This window comes from Cucurbita maxima, unplaced genomic scaffold (genome assembly GCF_002738345.1).
Source record: "Cucurbita maxima cultivar Rimu unplaced genomic scaffold, Cmax_1.0 Cma_Scf00002, whole genome shotgun sequence".
NCBI classification, from domain to species: Eukaryota; Viridiplantae; Streptophyta; class Magnoliopsida; order Cucurbitales; family Cucurbitaceae; genus Cucurbita; species Cucurbita maxima.
Window position 1 is genome coordinate 1638268 of NW_019272018.1, and position 18355 is coordinate 1656622.

The 18355-nt window shown below is 35.2% G+C and overlaps 1 protein-coding gene across 1 annotated transcript; it reads left to right on the forward strand.

Moving 5' to 3' along the window:
• Nucleotides 1-2504: 2504 nt before the first annotated feature.
• LOC111469775 (myb-related protein 306-like) lies at nucleotides 2505-4050 on the forward strand. The gene is made up of 3 exons (XM_023115201.1): nucleotides 2505-2888; nucleotides 2964-3093; nucleotides 3180-4050. Exons 1-3 carry the CDS (start codon nucleotides 2579-2581, stop codon nucleotides 3859-3861), a joined length of 1122 nt encoding a protein of 373 aa, XP_022970969.1. The 5' UTR covers nucleotides 2505-2578; the 3' UTR covers nucleotides 3862-4050.
• The last annotated feature ends 14305 nt before the right edge of the window (nucleotides 4051-18355 follow it).

Below are 18355 nucleotides of genomic sequence, written 5' to 3' on the forward strand. Positions count from 1 at the left end.
ACATCACCTCACTTCAATTATTGTTTTATTATTGTTATTATTTAGCTTCAACATAAAATAAAAGGTATGTAGAGATTAAACAAAAATTAATTTTTTTTAAACATCCAAAGTGCATGAATCCTAAAACAAGGTTCAAATAACTAAATGATTTATTTTTATATAATTGATTATCTTATGAAAATAAAAGATTTAATTATGTCACGACTTGAATTTCGAGACTTCGAAACTCGGACCCAAGAGAAGAAATAAACTCTCGAAATACATTTAGGCTCTCATTGCATCTTTAACCCAAGAGAAGAAGTTTTACTCTAGGCTTTTGGGGAAGGTTCGATTTCGTCATTTTGTGTTCCTTTTCTTAAAGATGAGGTTTGAGGGTTTGCTTTAGGTATGGTTACAATTAAAATCGGAAGGTTGTGATAGACAGTTCAGGTATGGTTACAATTAAAATTGAACTTGGGTTTATACCGTGGCAGGGAACTATTCTACCACTAGACCACTGGTATTATTGTGAATAATATGTATTGCTAATTTTCGAGATTTGGCTTAACCACGAGGAGCTAACCTTGAACGATTTGGAAACATTTTTTATGACCTAATCCATCAAGATGCCCTAGAACCTAATATATCTCCACGACACCCAAGATGAACTACTAGAACACATAAGATCGATGATAAGACGAACATGAACTATTTGGGGAGTCACTGTATGTCTAAGATATAACCCGCACTATTAGGAGATGAGGGACCACATAAATAGCGGCCAAAAGACACACTAATACATGTAGAATATAACCCGTCTTGATAAGGGACGAGGGGCTAGACTAGTAGAGGATATGAGGAGCTACCACTATATGTATGATAACCTGCCTTGAGATGGGATGAGGGGCTACATATGAGGGTGACATGAGAAATTTCTACTGTAGGTACGACAGCCCACCTTGAGAGGGGATGAGGGATTACATCAGTAGATAGCATGAGAAATCACTATTGTGTGTATGATAACCTGCCTTGAGAAGGGACGAGAGACTACACAGGTAGTTGATTGAGGATTTACTATTGTGTGTAAAACAAAGTCGTCTAAGAGTGGACGAGAGACTACATAAGTAGTATATCGAGGAGCTACAATTGTGTGTGGAGGAAACCCACTTTGAGAGGAGACGAGGTACTACACAAATAAATTATCTCATGGTAGACACCACTGTGGTGTGAGGTACATTCAGGAGATACCTAAACTAGGTTAAACTTCTTAGAACCCTATGACGAGCTTGTGAAAACATATTAGGTTAAGGATGTAATGAGACTCTACAGGTACTTGTTGAGTATTTTATACTCACTCCTTTTCCTTTTTCTTTTTTAGATACTGGTCAAGGTGGGGAGGTGCTCAGGAATTGCGCTATCACAAGGGAGGTGTCAACCCGTGACGTCAATGTTATTTTGTACCTCTTTTGGGTTGTCGTTTGTATTTGTTTGTCTTTTATCCCTATATGGTATTGTTTGATTTTAAACCACACGCAATTTCACTGTATTTTTTTTTGTTTGTTTTTATTTATTTTTATTTTCGTTTTCTTCTTTTCGTCACAATCCAATTTGTCGAAGTCTGAAAAATCAGGTCGTGACAATACCTCTATATGATATGACATGAACACTATTTTAACATGATCACTTTAAGAATATATAACACTATTAAGCCACGTATGTATTCATAAAAGTTAGATTTATGAAAGAACAAATATATGACATGCATCATACATTTATGTCATGATTAAAGCTACGAGGACCTCATATATTTTTTGCATCGAGATACATCCCTCTTATGATGTGTGCAGACACATACATTAAGATATCTATGTATGTCATGATATTAGGCGGTCTCCTTTTTCTCCAAGACTCCAGCAGTATGAGTGTGCACTAGTTAAATAGCATGCTCAAGGGGTACGTATACGCCCACCTAGTGGGTCCATGTGAACATACGTAAACCATATCTAGAAAAGTACTACATATTCAATTTTTGGCCAGACTAAAAAGCTGAGTTCAATGAATATTGTCTATGAAATGGTAGGTTCCCACCCAGATGCATTTCCCAACCCTATACGGGTTAGTTACTATTTCTTAAAATAATCAAGCCACAAGTTAAGAGAGTTATTCTTGTTTCTCAAGTTATTATGACATTCCTTTGTAAGGATGACAAACGTGCACCAAATGCCATGGAACCAAAGCTAGAACGGTTGTATTTATGTTTAAATGGTTGCCCTTTCATTAGTTTGAGTATTTTTGTTATTTTTTTTTCCCAATATTTCCTCGATAGTCACTTTAATTTAAAATGAATTTTACAAATTAAGTTCATAACATCCTTACAAGAGCAAATCAGCCAAGCTGATACTTGTAGAAATTGGAAGAGAAACTCAAGTTTACAAAGAGAAAAAAAGTAAGAGAGAGAAGAGTGTTGCAGTGGGGAGTGGCAACAGAACATTGAATGCTACGCGGTTTCTCGCGGCTGAGAGGCGGCATTGGCATAACTTAACCTCACCCTCGCGCTTGACTTTTGGACTTCTGTCTATCTATCTGAGTATGCAATGCAATGGAATGGCTATGCCAAACTTTAATGCCCCCTTTGACTCCCTCCTCCCCTCCTCATCTTCTTCATATCTCCAAGTCAGCGTCCCAAAGCTTCTATTTATACACACCGCGACAACCCGCAATTCCCCATTTCTCACTACTCAACCAACACACTAATTTATTAAGCCTCCACTTCCAAATGGGTCGCCCTCCTTGCTGTGACAAACAAGGCGTCAAGAAAGGCCCTTGGACTCCCGAAGAAGACATTGTTTTAGTCTCTTACATTCAAGAACATGGCCCTGGCAATTGGAGGGCTGTTCCTGCCAATACTGGTAACTTCCTTACTTAAACCAGCATCTTCTTTTGATTTGTTTATAAACTCCATCTTATGTGCTTTTTTGTTTTAGGGTTGCTTCGATGCAGTAAGAGTTGCAGGCTTCGATGGACCAATTACCTTCGCCCTGGGATTAAGAGAGGTAATTTCACTCATCATGAAGAGAAGATGATTATCCATCTTCAAGCTCTTCTTGGAAACAGGTAATTTTGAAGAAAAAATTGAACTTTTTTTTTTTTTTTATTTCTCTTGGAGTGAATTTATGATGCAAGGGTTTTGATAATGGCAGATGGGCCGCCATAGCTTCCTACCTTCCACAAAGGACAGACAATGACATTAAAAACCACTGGAACACTTACCTCAAGAAGAAACTCAACAACAACAACCACCACCACCACCACCCATCTCCTGCCACCGATCTATCTGCTGCCGGCGGAGGAGATGCGAGAGGCCAGTGGGAGAGACGCCTCCAAACCGACATCCAAATGGCCAAACAAGCCCTCTCCGACGCCCTCTCGCCGGAAACCTCCAAACCACCGCCGCCGCCTCCGCCGCCGAAACCGGTGGATCCCAAAACACCTCATCACCAAATTCCGACGTATGCGTCCAGCGCTGATAACATAGCACGATGGCTGAAGGAGTGGAACAAAAATTCACCGGGGAATAATCGTCGGCGGTCGAGCTCACCGCCGGCCATGGAGTCTGGAAACTTCGGCGGCGAGCATGGCGGAGGAATTAAAGAGGTGGGTTTATCAGAATCGATTGAATCATTTCTGGGTTTTGATTCTTTTGAGTCGTCGAATTCGGATTTGTCGCCGGAGACGAGCGTTTTTCAAGGGGAAAGTGAAACGGATGAAAGTGAAGAATTATTGCCGATGGAATTGCTTGAGAAATGGCTTCATGAAGATTCCAAAGATTATTACTTTAGTGATATAATTGCAGATGAAAAGTTAAAGTGTGATCTTTTATGAAATTAGATATAAATATGGTCATCTTTTTTCTTCATTTTTTTTTTGTTTTGTTTTAGTAGTGAATAGAGCATATTTTGGGTTGATTTTTTAACCAATTTATCTTTGTAATTGAAAGAGATGTGTACCCTACAAAGATTAGAGGGTTCCAACAATAGGACTAATTAAATGAGTTTCTTTCTCCTTCCCTCCTAACCTCTCTTTTATCCTAGCCTGCGCGTATACACTTATAAATAATATTCGTTCCCGTTTGCAACTGATGTGAGATTTCATAATTCATCCACTCTTTGTAACTAGCATTCTCACTAGCACTTATTATCTCTCTAATCAATATGAGATCTCACAATCTATCCCCTTTCGTATCTAGCACCATCACTGTCACTCATTTCACTCTTCATTTGATGTGGGATCTCACAATTGGCCCCTTTGGTGGCCCGCGTCCTCATTGACACTCGTTTCTCTCTCCAATTGATGTGAGATCTTACCGTGTGTTTTTTAACTTCTTTTCAAAATTTAGAACATTATTGAAACTTTTGAAAGTCTAAAGGTATTTTTGAGGTAAAATATAAAAATTAAAAAAATATTTTTTTAATCCAACTAAAATTCAACCCTTCTTTTGTAGATTATTTTCAAAATACCCCTTCCAATGGGAAGCTAGTAGCAATTCCTACTTATCAAGTTGACGTGGTGTTTAAGTTTAACTGAAGGAGTCAACATTGAAAAAGTCAACTACAATGGTCCTATTAAGTACTATTATTTTTCTTCTCCATCCTTTCGTCAACATCTGAAAATGATCCTATTTTATCCCCAAAGTTTTTAAAAAATAAATAGTTATAATTTATCTCTTATTGCTTTGTCATTAATGCATGGTTTGTGTAATGTCTACTTAGTGATTAATTGGGTTATTGGTTGAAATCTAATTTGAATAAATTAGATTTAACTCAGCTAATTTCAACTCTTTCGAATTATGAATGAATAATGATTTTTTTAATTAGGTCTCGAATTTGTAATTTTGAAAACTTAATTTTCAAGATTTCTAGTTGATATACAAAAGCCCTAACTTGACATTGCCTGTCCTTCTTAGTTGAAAACGTTCGAAAACCAATGAAAAAAAATTTAAGCTTCCTTAGTAAAATTTGCTATTGATTAAATATGATCAACCCAAAATAAATTGGTTACAATTAAGTAAAACTCATTTCACTCTGAGAGTGAGGCTCAATTATCCACATTGGTCATGATTTTGATCCCTACTCGAGTATTGTGTGCGTGCTCGTCTAACCCCACTAGAGTATTTTGATCCCTACTCATGTATATTGTGTGCGTGCTCGTCTAACCCCACTAGAGTATTTTGATCCCTACTCATGTATATTGTGTGCGTGCTCGTCTAACCCCACTAGAGTATTTTGATCCTAGATACAAGTTTTTAATTCCTTCATATAAAATATTATTCTTGATTTGCAAATATGGAAAGTTAGAGATAAATATCGAAACTCTAAACGTTGAAAAATACAAAAACACTATAAAAAAAAAAAGGTTTAAAAACCAAAAATGATTTTAATTAAACCCAACATTTATTATAGTTATGTCCATAGGATTAGTCAACGTATGAGCTGTCGTGACAATTTTGTAATTTGTTAGGTCTATTCAAATCATTAATGAAAAATTGATTTAAGGGTTCATTTGTTGAAAGACGAAATTAAATCATTTATGAATTACAAAACCCAAAAATTTATTTTTCCAATAATATTTGGTATTTGTAATATCAACATCGATGATTAAATGTACACACATTTTGACTTATTTAAAAAACTTAATGCACAGAATATTTGGATGCTACCTTTTGAAGATGGAATAGAACTCAATGAAGAGTTTTTTAAAAATTCAAACTTGGATTTAATTGAATATCTATCTCGTTTTGAGTTTCTTTCCAAATAGTTTTATTTTCGAATATTTTTCTAATATCATATCGTGTTAGTTTGTGAGGATCATCTTAACGAACGTGTCTATGTTGCAGGAGAATGTCGGGCCCTTCAGGTGTTGCGTGTTGGTCTATGGGGATATAAATAGTCTATGTTAAGAATCACGGACCCCATAATGGTATAATATTATTCACTTTGATCATAAGCTTTTATGATTTTGTCTAAAATATAAGAGGTAGGACGTTACTTGAGTATTTTAAGAAATACTAATTATTGGGGTTGGTAATGCAAATGCACACTTATATGATGAGACTTATCCTTTAAAACCATAGCATGACCTTGAGATCTTTCCAGAGTAGAGTTGGATGTGTCATACTTTTCCATACACGACTCACACTCGCACACATGGATCAACCATGTGGGCTCGTATACATACCCCTAGGCTTGACTAAACACACTAACGTGTAGCTGGACACCACGAAAGGAAAAGACTTGCATGATATCATGGCGAACATAAATATCGAAGGTACATGTTCATACTAACATAACGTAACAAAAAAGTATCCTAGTACATGTAACATACATAAATGTACGAGGTCCCCACGGTTTAAAAATCATTTCCTCTTTCCCTTCATCCATGTCAAAGTTTACATGTGTCGTGTATACATAGCAATCATCATATAATCTATAACATGACAAAACATAACATAACATACATAATTTTTCATTTTGTCCATATCAAACAGAGTAGGACATCACATATATACATAACATGGCATCATACATCATCACATAACATGCATAACCACAACAAACTTGGACGGGACCATGCGTCATCATATATTAACAATTCAACCTCAAATTCATCATCTCGATGATATCAATTAAAACAAAAATAACTGCAAAGATGGGTCACCTTGTAGTCCAATTATTAAGGGTAAAAAAATATCTCCAATCAGTTTCAAGTGAGATATAAATAATTGAAATAAAATTAATAGCATAAAAATAGAAAAGAAAAGAAAGGCGTGTTAAATTTGAGAGAGTTGCCTAGATTTCAGTCAATTATGGAGAGTTTTGGAAAGTGTGGTAATTCTAAAATAAATATGGGATAGAAGTAATAAATACTTTGTCTCCCATTCATTGAATCAGAGTTTAGAAACTTTTGGCAAACACTTTGAACTTTCTGCTCAAAAGGTCTCTTAGCCGCACTGCCATGCTTTGAAGTTTTCCTGTTTTTGGTATGATATGATTCAGTGCAATAAGTGATCTAGAAAAATGGTCTCATTATTGCAACTGGAGGCTGCTGCTAAACTCTACTGCACAACAACATGAGCTTCCACTCTCATGGTTCACAAAATAACAATGTCTACTCCTTCCTTTCTCCTCTTAACCTCTTGAATCTAAGTACCTCTTTTATCAATTTTCCCATTCTTTGTAACTATGCTCTCTTCAAATTGGACCTCTTGCGTGACTTGGGATTTTGCTAATACTAACAACTATGATACACATTTTGAAAAAATACCATTCGCCGGTTACGTATAGCACTCATCCTCACGATTTTAAAACGTATCTATTGAGGTAGAGAAAAGTTTCCACACCCTTATAAGAAATGCTTCGTTCCCCCTCCAACACCCTCGTTCTCCAAAGGCTAATGTCTTTGCTGGCACATTATTTAGTGTCTGACTCTAAAACCATGTGTAACAGTTCCATGCCTAATGCTGGCAGATATTGTTTGTGGCTCGTCATGTATCGCCACAATCTCATGATTTTAAAACACGTCTATTAGAGATAGGTTTCCACGCCCTTATGAGGAATGTTTTGTTCTCGATCTCACAATTATCTTGATTAAGTTTTGTAGAACATTCATATATATATATTTGTAACGATCCATATTCAAGATTCAAACTTAAGATTTGGAATCCAAATTTAACATCTATGTGCCTGACATTCCCGTGCGACATGGTCACATTATTTACTTTTCTATTCTAAGAATGAAGACTATCCCTACAAACTAATACCAGTTCTTCCAATTGTTTAAACATTTAAATTGTCATAAGTAAATTACTTCTTAAAACATTTAAACCTTCTATTAAAAAATCATTTAATTATTTGACATAAAATTTAAATCGATTAACTTGTGAAAGTTTACGAGTTTGATCGATATAAATATAAATTTAAACACGTACCCGCTAACGTTTTTCAAATGAAATTTGATAAAGCATATAAAGTGATATAGTTATAAAAGGTTCCCAGTTTAAATTAAAACAATAATTAGTTTAGAGTTATTATTAATATTAATGCTCAAAATATATACCTTCTTTTAATTTATTTTTTTTTAAGAATTCTTTGAACACTTATGATTATTAACTTCTCAAATTATTTAACAGAGTACAATAATTGAAGCCATAATATAGTTTTAAAAATTGTATGGTTTAAATAATATAAACCATTAAAAACCTAACCCCCAATCATTTATGGTGTATTTATATATATTATCTTATGCTATAATTATTTCATCTTATTGGTCACAAGGATTCATATGGATCTCGATCTTATTAAGTGTAGCATGTGAACTAGTTATGCATTTATATTTAAATTATTCACCTCAAACACCCATTTTAAGTTCCTATCTTCTGCATTAAAATAATAAATCTATACTCATCAATTTTAAAATAAAGTTTTTTTTTTTTTTTTTTTTGTCGGTTTTGATCGAATTTCCCTCTACCAAAGATCTTTAAGTGATTATGAATTGCAAGTTAATATCTAAATACAAATTATTGTAATTGTGGAGTGGATTTTTTCCTTTTGCATTAAATAACCAAACTTTTTTTTGTTCTTAGGAAGTAAATTGTTAGGTTAATACAAGTTAGGGTAGTGGAATTAATTTCAAAGCGAAATAATTGATGAATTTAAGTGACATTATTTAGTAAAATTAATTGAGAAGAAAAGGACGTCCATTTTATATATAAATAAATAAATACATCACTTTATTATTGTTATTATTATTATTATTAATACTATTATGTTTAGGCATTATTATTGTTGTTATTATTGAGTTACGTGAGAGAAAATCCGTAGGGAGCATTTAATGGTTGAAGTGAAGTGGATGGTTTTAATTTTAAAAAATGTATATATTTGGAGAAAATCTTCCAACTGGAAACTCAGGATTTGGTTTTGACTTTGGGAGCTGAATTAGTCAACACCGACAACCTTCTTAAACCTCGTCAGTCTTCTAGGTTGCGTGGAGACTTGTTCCTTCTAGAACACTCTAGGCCTCTCCTTTTCTTCTTTCTTCTACCAAATTTATTGTGCTCGGTTTTAAACTGCCTGGTTTTTTCCCATCACCCACCCGTTTTGGTTTTCGTTCAACCAAACCGATGCTTTCGGTCTGACTCATTCGGTTCGGTTTCTCTAACCTACTTTTGCCTTCCGTTTAGGTTGAGCTGTGAGAGAAGTGGGTGTAGCGAAGAGTGAGAGGTAGATGAAGATGGCCATGAGATAGTAAGGTAGAGGGAGAAAGTAGAGATCTACCCGTCCAAGTCCAAGTCCAAGTCCAAGTCCACTCGTTATATATAGTCGTTAACTTCACGATTCTAAAACATGTCTATTAGGGAGAGGGTGTCTAAGCCCATCGCTAGTAAATATTGTCTTGCTTTCTCTCGTTATGTATCGCTGTCGGCTTCATGATTTTAAAGCGCGTCTATTAAATGTTTTGTTCTTCTCTCTAACCAATGTGAGATTTCACAATCCACCCATTTTGGGGTCAGCGTCCTCAGCACATCGTCCGATGTTTGGCTCTGATACCATTTGTAGCAACCTAAATCTATCATTAGTAGATATTGTTCGCTTTGACTTGTTACGTATCACCGTTAGCCTTACAACTTTAAAACGTGTCTACTAGGGAGAAGTTTTAATACCCTTATAAGAATTGCTTTGTTCTCCCTCTCCAACCGATATGAGATCCCATGAGAGATATCTATATAATCTATGGGACTACCTCGTATAAGAGGTAAATTTCTTATTTAGACAAGACAAATAAGTAGAAGAGGGAGTGAAAGAGAAATTTTTTTTTTGTTAGATAAATGAAACTAGGGATGAAGATTATATTCCATGTTCCCACCTCGATTCCGTTCGGCCGTGCTTTATATAAATATGAATATATTTTTAAAGATAAACAAAAAAGAAAAAACCTAATATCTGGACTTACGAGTTGATGGTGTTTGGAGGTGGGCTGAAAAATGGGCTAAATTAACGAAGTAGGCTACTTTTTTTTCTTCTTATTTATATATTTGCCTGATAATTGTCATTATATGCAAACTCCATTAGATACATATGAGAATTTGGTTTGGACACTTAGTTTAACAGTATGCCTGTAGGTGAAAGATTGAACTAAACTCCAACCACACCAAATGTTTTTTGAAACTATAAAAATTTCAATGTGAATGGTGGCTCTTTGAAACAATAGACACCCGATCACCCGATCACCATAGACTTCGTTAGAATGAAGTGCACCAATTTTGTAAGTCTATTAATTGTGACCGAAATAAAGGATATTGTCTTTAGCTAGTCTAGGCAAACTTATAATGAAATCCGTGGCAACGTCCTTCCACTTCGATTCCAACACGCTTCAAGGCTGCCATAGGCTAGTTGTCTTTTGTCTTGTTGCCTTCACTATCAGCAATCCAGACATTTACTCGTGAATTCAATCACTTTCCTCTTCATATCTCATAACCAAAAATACTTTGTAAGGTATTTATACATCTTGATACAATCAAGATGCATCGAAATGGTGAACGATGGGTCTCCGTTAGTAACTCCTTCTCATGTTCAATGCTCTCCGATCATCCCCACCATAAGAGCCCTTTGTGAGATCTCACTCGATTTATGTTGATGATACACTCGTCATTAGCTCTCATTGACGCCTTATTTGTCAATTACACCAATGGTTTTGTGCTTGAGATCTTGGTAAAATTCACTAGTTTTTGGGTATCCAAGTTGAACGGTCCTCTTCTATTCAATCGGTTGCGTGTCTGACGATCACTGGTTTATGTGATGCCGATTGGGCGGCTTGTACTCATGATCCAAACTCGGTTGGTGTCTACAATGTGTTGTTTGGATCGAATCTTGGGTCCTTTAAGAACCAACAAGTGCAGAATGAATGTCGAGCGTCGGCTCATGTAGCATCATTACGTATTTTGTTCTCCATCATGATTGCATTTTATTCCACAATTTTTTTAAGAAGTTGGACCTATCTTTGCTTGATCCATGATACACAAACGGACCAATTTTACGTTTGTTCATCTTACATTCATTACAAAAAGATTGAATCCAATTACTTATTAAGCCTTCAACTATAGTTTTGACACCCAAAAGTTAAAAAAAAAAAAAAAAATCAAACTTTTTATTCATAATAACACATTTTATTCGATTCAAAATCGATAATGAGTTCTTTTAAATTCACCCAAAATGAAGTTAGAGGTCAAGGCTAATAGACTAGGATATCAGACCTAAAAACATATTTGCACTATGAAGGCCACGAAATGAGGTCATAAGTGATACACTATTGACAGCTTCTACTATGAAGGCCACGAAATGAGGTTGCGAGTGTGTTAGTTATTTTAGTTCTAAATTCTAGTACTAACGGGTTTTTCAGCAAGCTTTTACGTGCGTTAGGAACATTATTAATTAAATGTTGGATAAAAAGATAGGAATAACTGAGAGGAATATTTTGAACAAAATGGTAAAAGAAGGAAAAAAAAAACTAAACCAAAAGGGGATTTATGTTGAAAGAATATAAAAGGGATGGAAGTGAAGAGATATGGGCTGAAAAATAAATTTGGACCACAGCATTTATAAAAATGCACAATTTTGATTCCCCTAATATAAATAATTTGTGGTCCTATTCACTTTTCAATATTTATTATTACACCTTTTTAGATTTTCTTTTACTTTTTATATTCTCGGTCAATTTCAATGCCTCATTAAATATTACATTATAAAACAAAAAAGCTTAACCTCTTTTCATCCACCAATGCCTCCTTATTTTTCACCTTTTTTTTCCCAAATTCTTTTTCAAAATTTTGTTCTTCTTATTCCTTTTATACTATACTCGATGTTCAAAAAATTTGATGACTCGAAAAATTCGATGTTATCAACTTATTTGATTGAGTTAATTTATGAGTTATTCTAAAACTAGATCGAGTTGAATTACTTGCTTAAAGCATTACAGATGTCCCAGTCTTGCTTGTCCGAGTCGGTTGACAAGGACGTCAACCAATTGAGTGGGGGAGGATGTCACGGTCATGCATGTCCAAGGCGTGTTGTCAATGGCCGCATGACAGATATCCCTTCTTGTTGTCCATGGTTACATGTCCGTTCCAAACTTCTTTTACATGCTTTCATCCTAGATAGGTTTTTACCATTGCATATTAGGTTAGTACAGAGGAGTATGACCATTCATCAAAATCGTATCTATCTACACCGGCAAGAGCTAAAACATTCAAATTTCTTGTTAATTTTTAAAAAAATACATTTTTATTTAAGATACAATTATATTTGGATTTATTTTGTTTTTATCTAATTTCATAATTATTTTTTTATTATCTATTTTGTAACAATTCTTAAGATAACTTTTCACCATATATATTTGAATTTGGATTGAGTGTAAATCTTAATTCAACCTTTGAAAAAATAACATGAATGAATGTTTTACAAAATAATACTTAATTTTTTATTTAAAATAAAAATTTAAATAAACATCTGAACCATTTAAACCAGCTCAACCAAATAAATTTATGATTTAAGTTGGTATTTAATAAGGTTTCTTAGAAAGCCTTGTCTCTCTTTCTTTCCATTTATCAAGTTTATCACATGACTCTTGTCCTTGTGATACCAATTTAGGGTTTCTTTTATTTCCTTTTGTCGTCTATGGGCCATAATAATAGTTAGTATTTTCACACTTTGATTTGATCTATCACCTTTTCATTTCATACAAATCTTATGCAATTTGTATTAGAATCCAATCACATGGAACCCAAAAATTGTTAAGACATCGAATCGTTCATGTATTTATTATTTTATATGCATGTACTTCGTGTTTTAGTTGAACTTTGACCTCTTCTTCATTCGGGTATTTAGCTCTAAGGCCTACTTGACAATTCAACACAAACATTGCTCCATAGTCATAGAATTTCGAAACACCGTCATCATCAACCAAACAGTTTTAGGTACCATCTGAAAAGAAAAAGTAACACCAATGGGCATAAGACACTTATGGAGTAGCTCACTCATGGACTTTAAAGTAGCTATCAATCTTACTCAAATTCTATATAGTAGCATGTGTCTAGTCTACGAGTTTCTCGTATGTTATAACCTAGATTCTTCTCTCTAAGATTAGGTTGATAATCACAATTTAATTGGGCCAGTTAATCATAATTTAACCTTTTCGTGACAATCATAATATAGGAGGCTGAGGCTTTAATGACTCCGTTCACACTACTAAAAGGCCAGTTAAGTTTTTTTTAGTCATCTTTGGATATCGTGGAGTTTTACTAGGTTCTTAAGGTGTCTAGGTGATTTAAAATCTCGAACTGATATTTTCTAGACACTCTAGACAAGCTCCTTGAAGCTAATCGAGTTTCTGGGCGCACTATGGTCTCGACCAATGATTGCCGCTCATGATCTTAGGGTGCTCATCCACTAAAAATGTTTTAACCCAGACCAATATTAAACTGCTTCACTTTAATGCCCTAATAGTTACTTGGTACACTCATGTATGCTTTGTTGGGAGATAATCCTATCCATCACTTAAAAGCACTAAATACATAATCTAAACATTCATGCAAGCTCAACGGAGAGATAACATCACTTAGAGAATACATCACAACATTTCATCCTCATTTCTAGCATTGGGAAAAGTAGGTAAACAATATGCATCTCAAAATCTTGTCTAGGGGCATTTCAGTAATTTTTCAAAATATACCGACATTCTCATTTAAAATTGTCCTTCTAAAGTTCTAACCACACATATTCCAATTATTTAAGACAAGATATGATCGCATGCTAGTATGTCCTAATGATCCCTACAAGTATTACTTAAAGAAAGTTCGAATGGTTACTATTTGGGTGATGTCTGCCTTCCCGAGCTTGTTTTCTGCTTGTTAGAATCTCCAAATTTCATTAAATTTCTTTGTTAGGTTCTAATTTAAGTTAAACTAAGTAATGTATCGAATCGGGCAAAAAATCCCTCCTCACGCGCGACTAAAAAGTCATCCACGCGTGAGTAGGTCACGAGCCTACTGAGGGGAACTCACGTCTATCACTTAACATGTAGGGCCTGTTGGAATAAACTTATATGATGAATGGGTAGTTTTTATTTTTTGTTAAGTTAAGTGGGTTAATTTTAATGGGTTTTAAAATTTAGTGGAAAAGGCCAAAAGAAAAAAATGAAAGCCTATAAATTAGTTTGTTTTTTATGCTATAAGCATTAGCAAGAGAACAAAAGGAAATACCGAGTCAAAGAATTATAGTGAAATAGAAAAGGTTTCTTTTCAGTATTATTTGTCTCCTTGTCTCTCTCCTCTCGACATCTCCTTCACAAGTACGCGAATAGTACTTTCGCAAAGCGGTATCGGAGCGTTCGATTGTTAGTGAGTGTGAGATCACTTCATAGATTCGTGAGTGTTATTTTAACAAATTGGTATTAGAGCGAGTTTTATTTTCAACAAATTGGTATCAGAGCCGATGACGAATGTGATAGGTCAAATACTGCTACCGCGATTAATGAAGACGAACTACGAGAATTGGAGCATCCAAATGAAAGCTCTTTTCGATTCTCAAGACGCATGGGAGGTGGTCGAAGAAGGTTTCGAAGAACCGAAGGATACCACGGGTTATACGGCAGCGTAGAACAAGACGTTAAAAGAATTATGATCAAAGGATAAGGCAACATTATACATGTTGTTTCGGGCTGTTGACGAGTCGGGCGTTGAGAAGATTGCAAAGGCAACTACTTCAAAAGAAGTGTGGGACACTTTAGAAAAAGTGTTCAAAGAAACCGACCGAGTCAAGCAAGTGCGTCTCCAAACTCTGCGTGGCGAGTTGAAGAGCATGAAGATGAAGGAGTTAGAAAATGTATCTAACTACATTACGCGCGTACAGACCGTGGCAAACCAACTAAATCGAAACGGAGAAATGTTACCCGAGACGTGGGTTGTGGAGAAGATCTTGAGATCGTTAACCGACAACTTCGAGAATGTAGTATGTGCGATAGAAGAGTCAAAGGACCTAGCGATGTTCATGGTTGATGAGCTCGCCAGCTCTCTCGAGGCACACGAGCAACGTAAGAAGAAGAACGAGGAGACATTCGATCAAGCGCTTCAAACCAAAGCATCAATAAAAGATGAAAAGCTACTCTACTCTCAAAATATTCAAGGTAGAGGTCGAGGAAGTCGCGGAAATGGTCGAGGTGGTCAAGACAGCACAAATGAAGGACGTTAAAAGGAGAAGAGACCGTCGAGCCAAGCAAATTGGCGTGGAAGAGGACACAATCAAGGACGCGGTCAATGATATTATTCTAACATCCAGTGTTATAAATGTAAAAAATATGGCCATTATGCGAATAATTGTAACTCCGACAAATGTTATAATTGTGGCAGAATGAATCATTTTGCAAGAGATTGTCGAGCCGAGGAAAAGGTGGAAGAAAAGATCAACCTAGCTTAAGATGACGCAACAAACGGAGGCATTCTCTTGATGACTCAAAATGAAGAGCTGAAAATGAAAGAACACGGCAGGGCAAAAGACAATGGTGATAATCGTGAGGCGGTGGAAACTGTTGGAAATGAGGTGATACGCAGCGAATTTGGCGAAATCTTGATAGCGGAGACGAGAAAATCGAAGAAGGATGAACAACCGGATAACAGAGAGCCCGAGCTCGAAGAGAGAGAGCTTCAATGGCGGGAAAGACAATTTGAGTAAGAAAGAAGAAAGAGGATGAGAATGGAAGAGAAAATAGAAGAAGAAAGGAAAGATTTAGAAATGAAGGTTGAAAGGTGAAAGGAGGAAGTGACTGAGGTGAGTAAGAGTTCTTTCTATCTGAAACAGGAGAAGGAAGAGAATGGGAAGGAAATCTCTAAGCTTGTGAAGAAAATTGAAGAAGGCGTCGAGAAAGAGAATGAGTAGTTAATTGAAGAAGGCAGTGAATTTACAACACACGATTGAGATACTCACTCGTGATAAAGCCGAAATTGAGGAAGCAAAAATGAAAGTGGAAAATGTCGTTGTGGACTTGCGAAGGGAATTGAGTAAACTGAACGAAGCTATGACGTTTGAGTCGAGCGTGGCTAAGAACAAGAGAAATGAGGAGTTGGTGTCTCAAATGGGCTGTTCTCGAGAAGCTCCAAATGAAGTCTCGTCAGAAAAGGACAAGCTTAGTTTGCCGCTCGAGAACAAAGAGAGAAAATTAAAGAAACCACAGTTGAGTTCGAGAAAACGAAAACAGCGCAGGTGAAATCATTGAATATAACATTTAAGTTTACGAGGAGTTTTGTTGAAATAAAATGAAATGACGAACATTAGTTTTTATTTTTTATTTTTATTAAGTTTTAGTGGCTTAATTTTAGTGGATTTTAAAATTAAGTCATAAAGTAAAATGTAAAAAGAAAAAAAAAATGAATGGACAAAATTTAGTTTAGGAAGAGTGGGTTTATGGGTTAGAAAAGGGTGGCAATGTGATGGCCATATCTAACATTAGTTTGTTTTCTCGAATACAAAGTTGCATTTTCTTTTTAGTCTTTCCCCTCTCGACATCTCCTTTATAAGTATGCAAGTAGTATTTTTATAAAGCGGTATCGGAGCGTTCGATTGTTAGTGAGTGTGAGATCACTTCACAGATTCGTGTGTTATTTTAACAAATTGGTATTAGAGTGAATTTTATTTTCAACAGAGCCTGCATATTGGTCTAAGTCCCACAACACAAGTTTAGGTTTTAGAGGCGGTATGATTTTCTTCGAATTACTAGAGCATGACACGTGTCCTCCTTCCGCACGCTAGTGTTTGCATTTGAACCCTACTTTGAGCATTGGCCAAACCAACTTTCATAATTGGACGAATGAATTTATAAATATGTTTGAAAACAATAAGTTGAAGTTACCCCAAATATTAAAACATATATAGTAGTTTAAAAAAAAAGTTGAATAAAGTTATTGAAGTCAAATGAAAAACAGGTTAAACATTAAAAAATCAGAATCGAAAATTGAAAATTTGAAAAAATAATTAAATAAATAAAAGTTGGATATTATACATGAATAAATTTATTGGGTTGAAAGAAAACATAAGCATAATGCGATGTGTTCTTTATTTTAAAGAATCCAACTTTTACTACAAAAAATATATATTATATTGTTGTTTTACAGAGATTCTTTTTCTAAAGTATTGTTTCTTATTATGAAAATATTCCATTTGTTTTTTTGGTAAAAGATAAATCTTCCTAAAGTTATTCAAAGTATATTTTAAATATATATTTTAATTTTCTAAAGAAAGCAACTCTATTTTAGGTTACGAATCTAGCTCCAAGGTTAATCAATTTTATTTTCGGTTTTAAAAACAAGACTTACTTGTAATGGCTCATGCTCAACATTTACTTTCGTGGACCAACACAAGTCCTTCTGAAAAGTATCACTCACATGCATCGTAGGAAAATTCTTAAGAGATCACCCAATATAGAATTGTTCTAAGCAAAGAACGCTTTGAGCGAAATGCGGCAAAAGGAAGGAAAATCCATGGACCGACCCCATCGTCTCCACCCCGTAGGAACTACGAGATCACCCCAAGGACGCCTTTGGTATCCAGGGGTCGCGGACCGACCATAGAACCCTGTTCAATAAGTGGAACGCATTAGCTGTCCACTATCCGGTTGGGCAGTAAGGGTCGGAGAAGGGCAATCACTCCTTCTTAAAACCAGCATTCTTAAGACCAAAGAGGCTGGCGAAAAAGGAGGGAAAGCTCTCCGTTCCTGGTTCTCCTGTAGCTGGATTCTCCGGAACCACAAGAATCCTTAGTTAGAATGAGATTCCAACTCAGTACCTTTTGAGATTTTGGCCTATAATTTTGGATTTGTATTGTTTCAATGAGAAACATTGAAAAAAAATATCTTTAATCAGTGTCCAAAGTCCTTTTAAAGGACGACTCTTTAAACTATATGGAATTTCAACTCATTTTTAGGGTACTATCTTTACCAATTATTTAACTTTATAGATCTAATTCGATGAAATCGAAAAGCAATGATTTATAGGGAAAAAAAACCCTAGTTTGGAAGTCCCAAAGTAAGGCATACATTGATCACCATCAAGTTATGGGCAAAGGGGGTTGTGTAGTTGGAAGGTCATATTCAAAGTAATAGTACAAAGGGAAAAGAAAATGACATTCAAACTATTATTAAATTTGCCTAAGTTATCATAATTATAACGCTTTTCCTAATTAACAACTTGACTCTAAAATATTATTGAATTACATTCAGTAAAGAACGGTACATGAATAAACCCAAATCATATTCGAATGAGAGCGATCTTAAAAATATG

Coding starts and splice junctions, on each gene's coding strand:
- LOC111469775 (XM_023115201.1), top strand. CDS start 2,579: ATGGAATGGCTATGCCAAACTTTAATGCCCCCTTTGACTCCCTCCTCC. Junction 2,889..2,963: donor GGCTGTTCCTGCCAATACTG/GTAACTTCCTTA, acceptor TTTTTGTTTTAG/GGTTGCTTCGATGCAGTAAG. Junction 3,094..3,179: donor CAAGCTCTTCTTGGAAACAG/GTAATTTTGAAG, acceptor TGATAATGGCAG/ATGGGCCGCCATAGCTTCCT.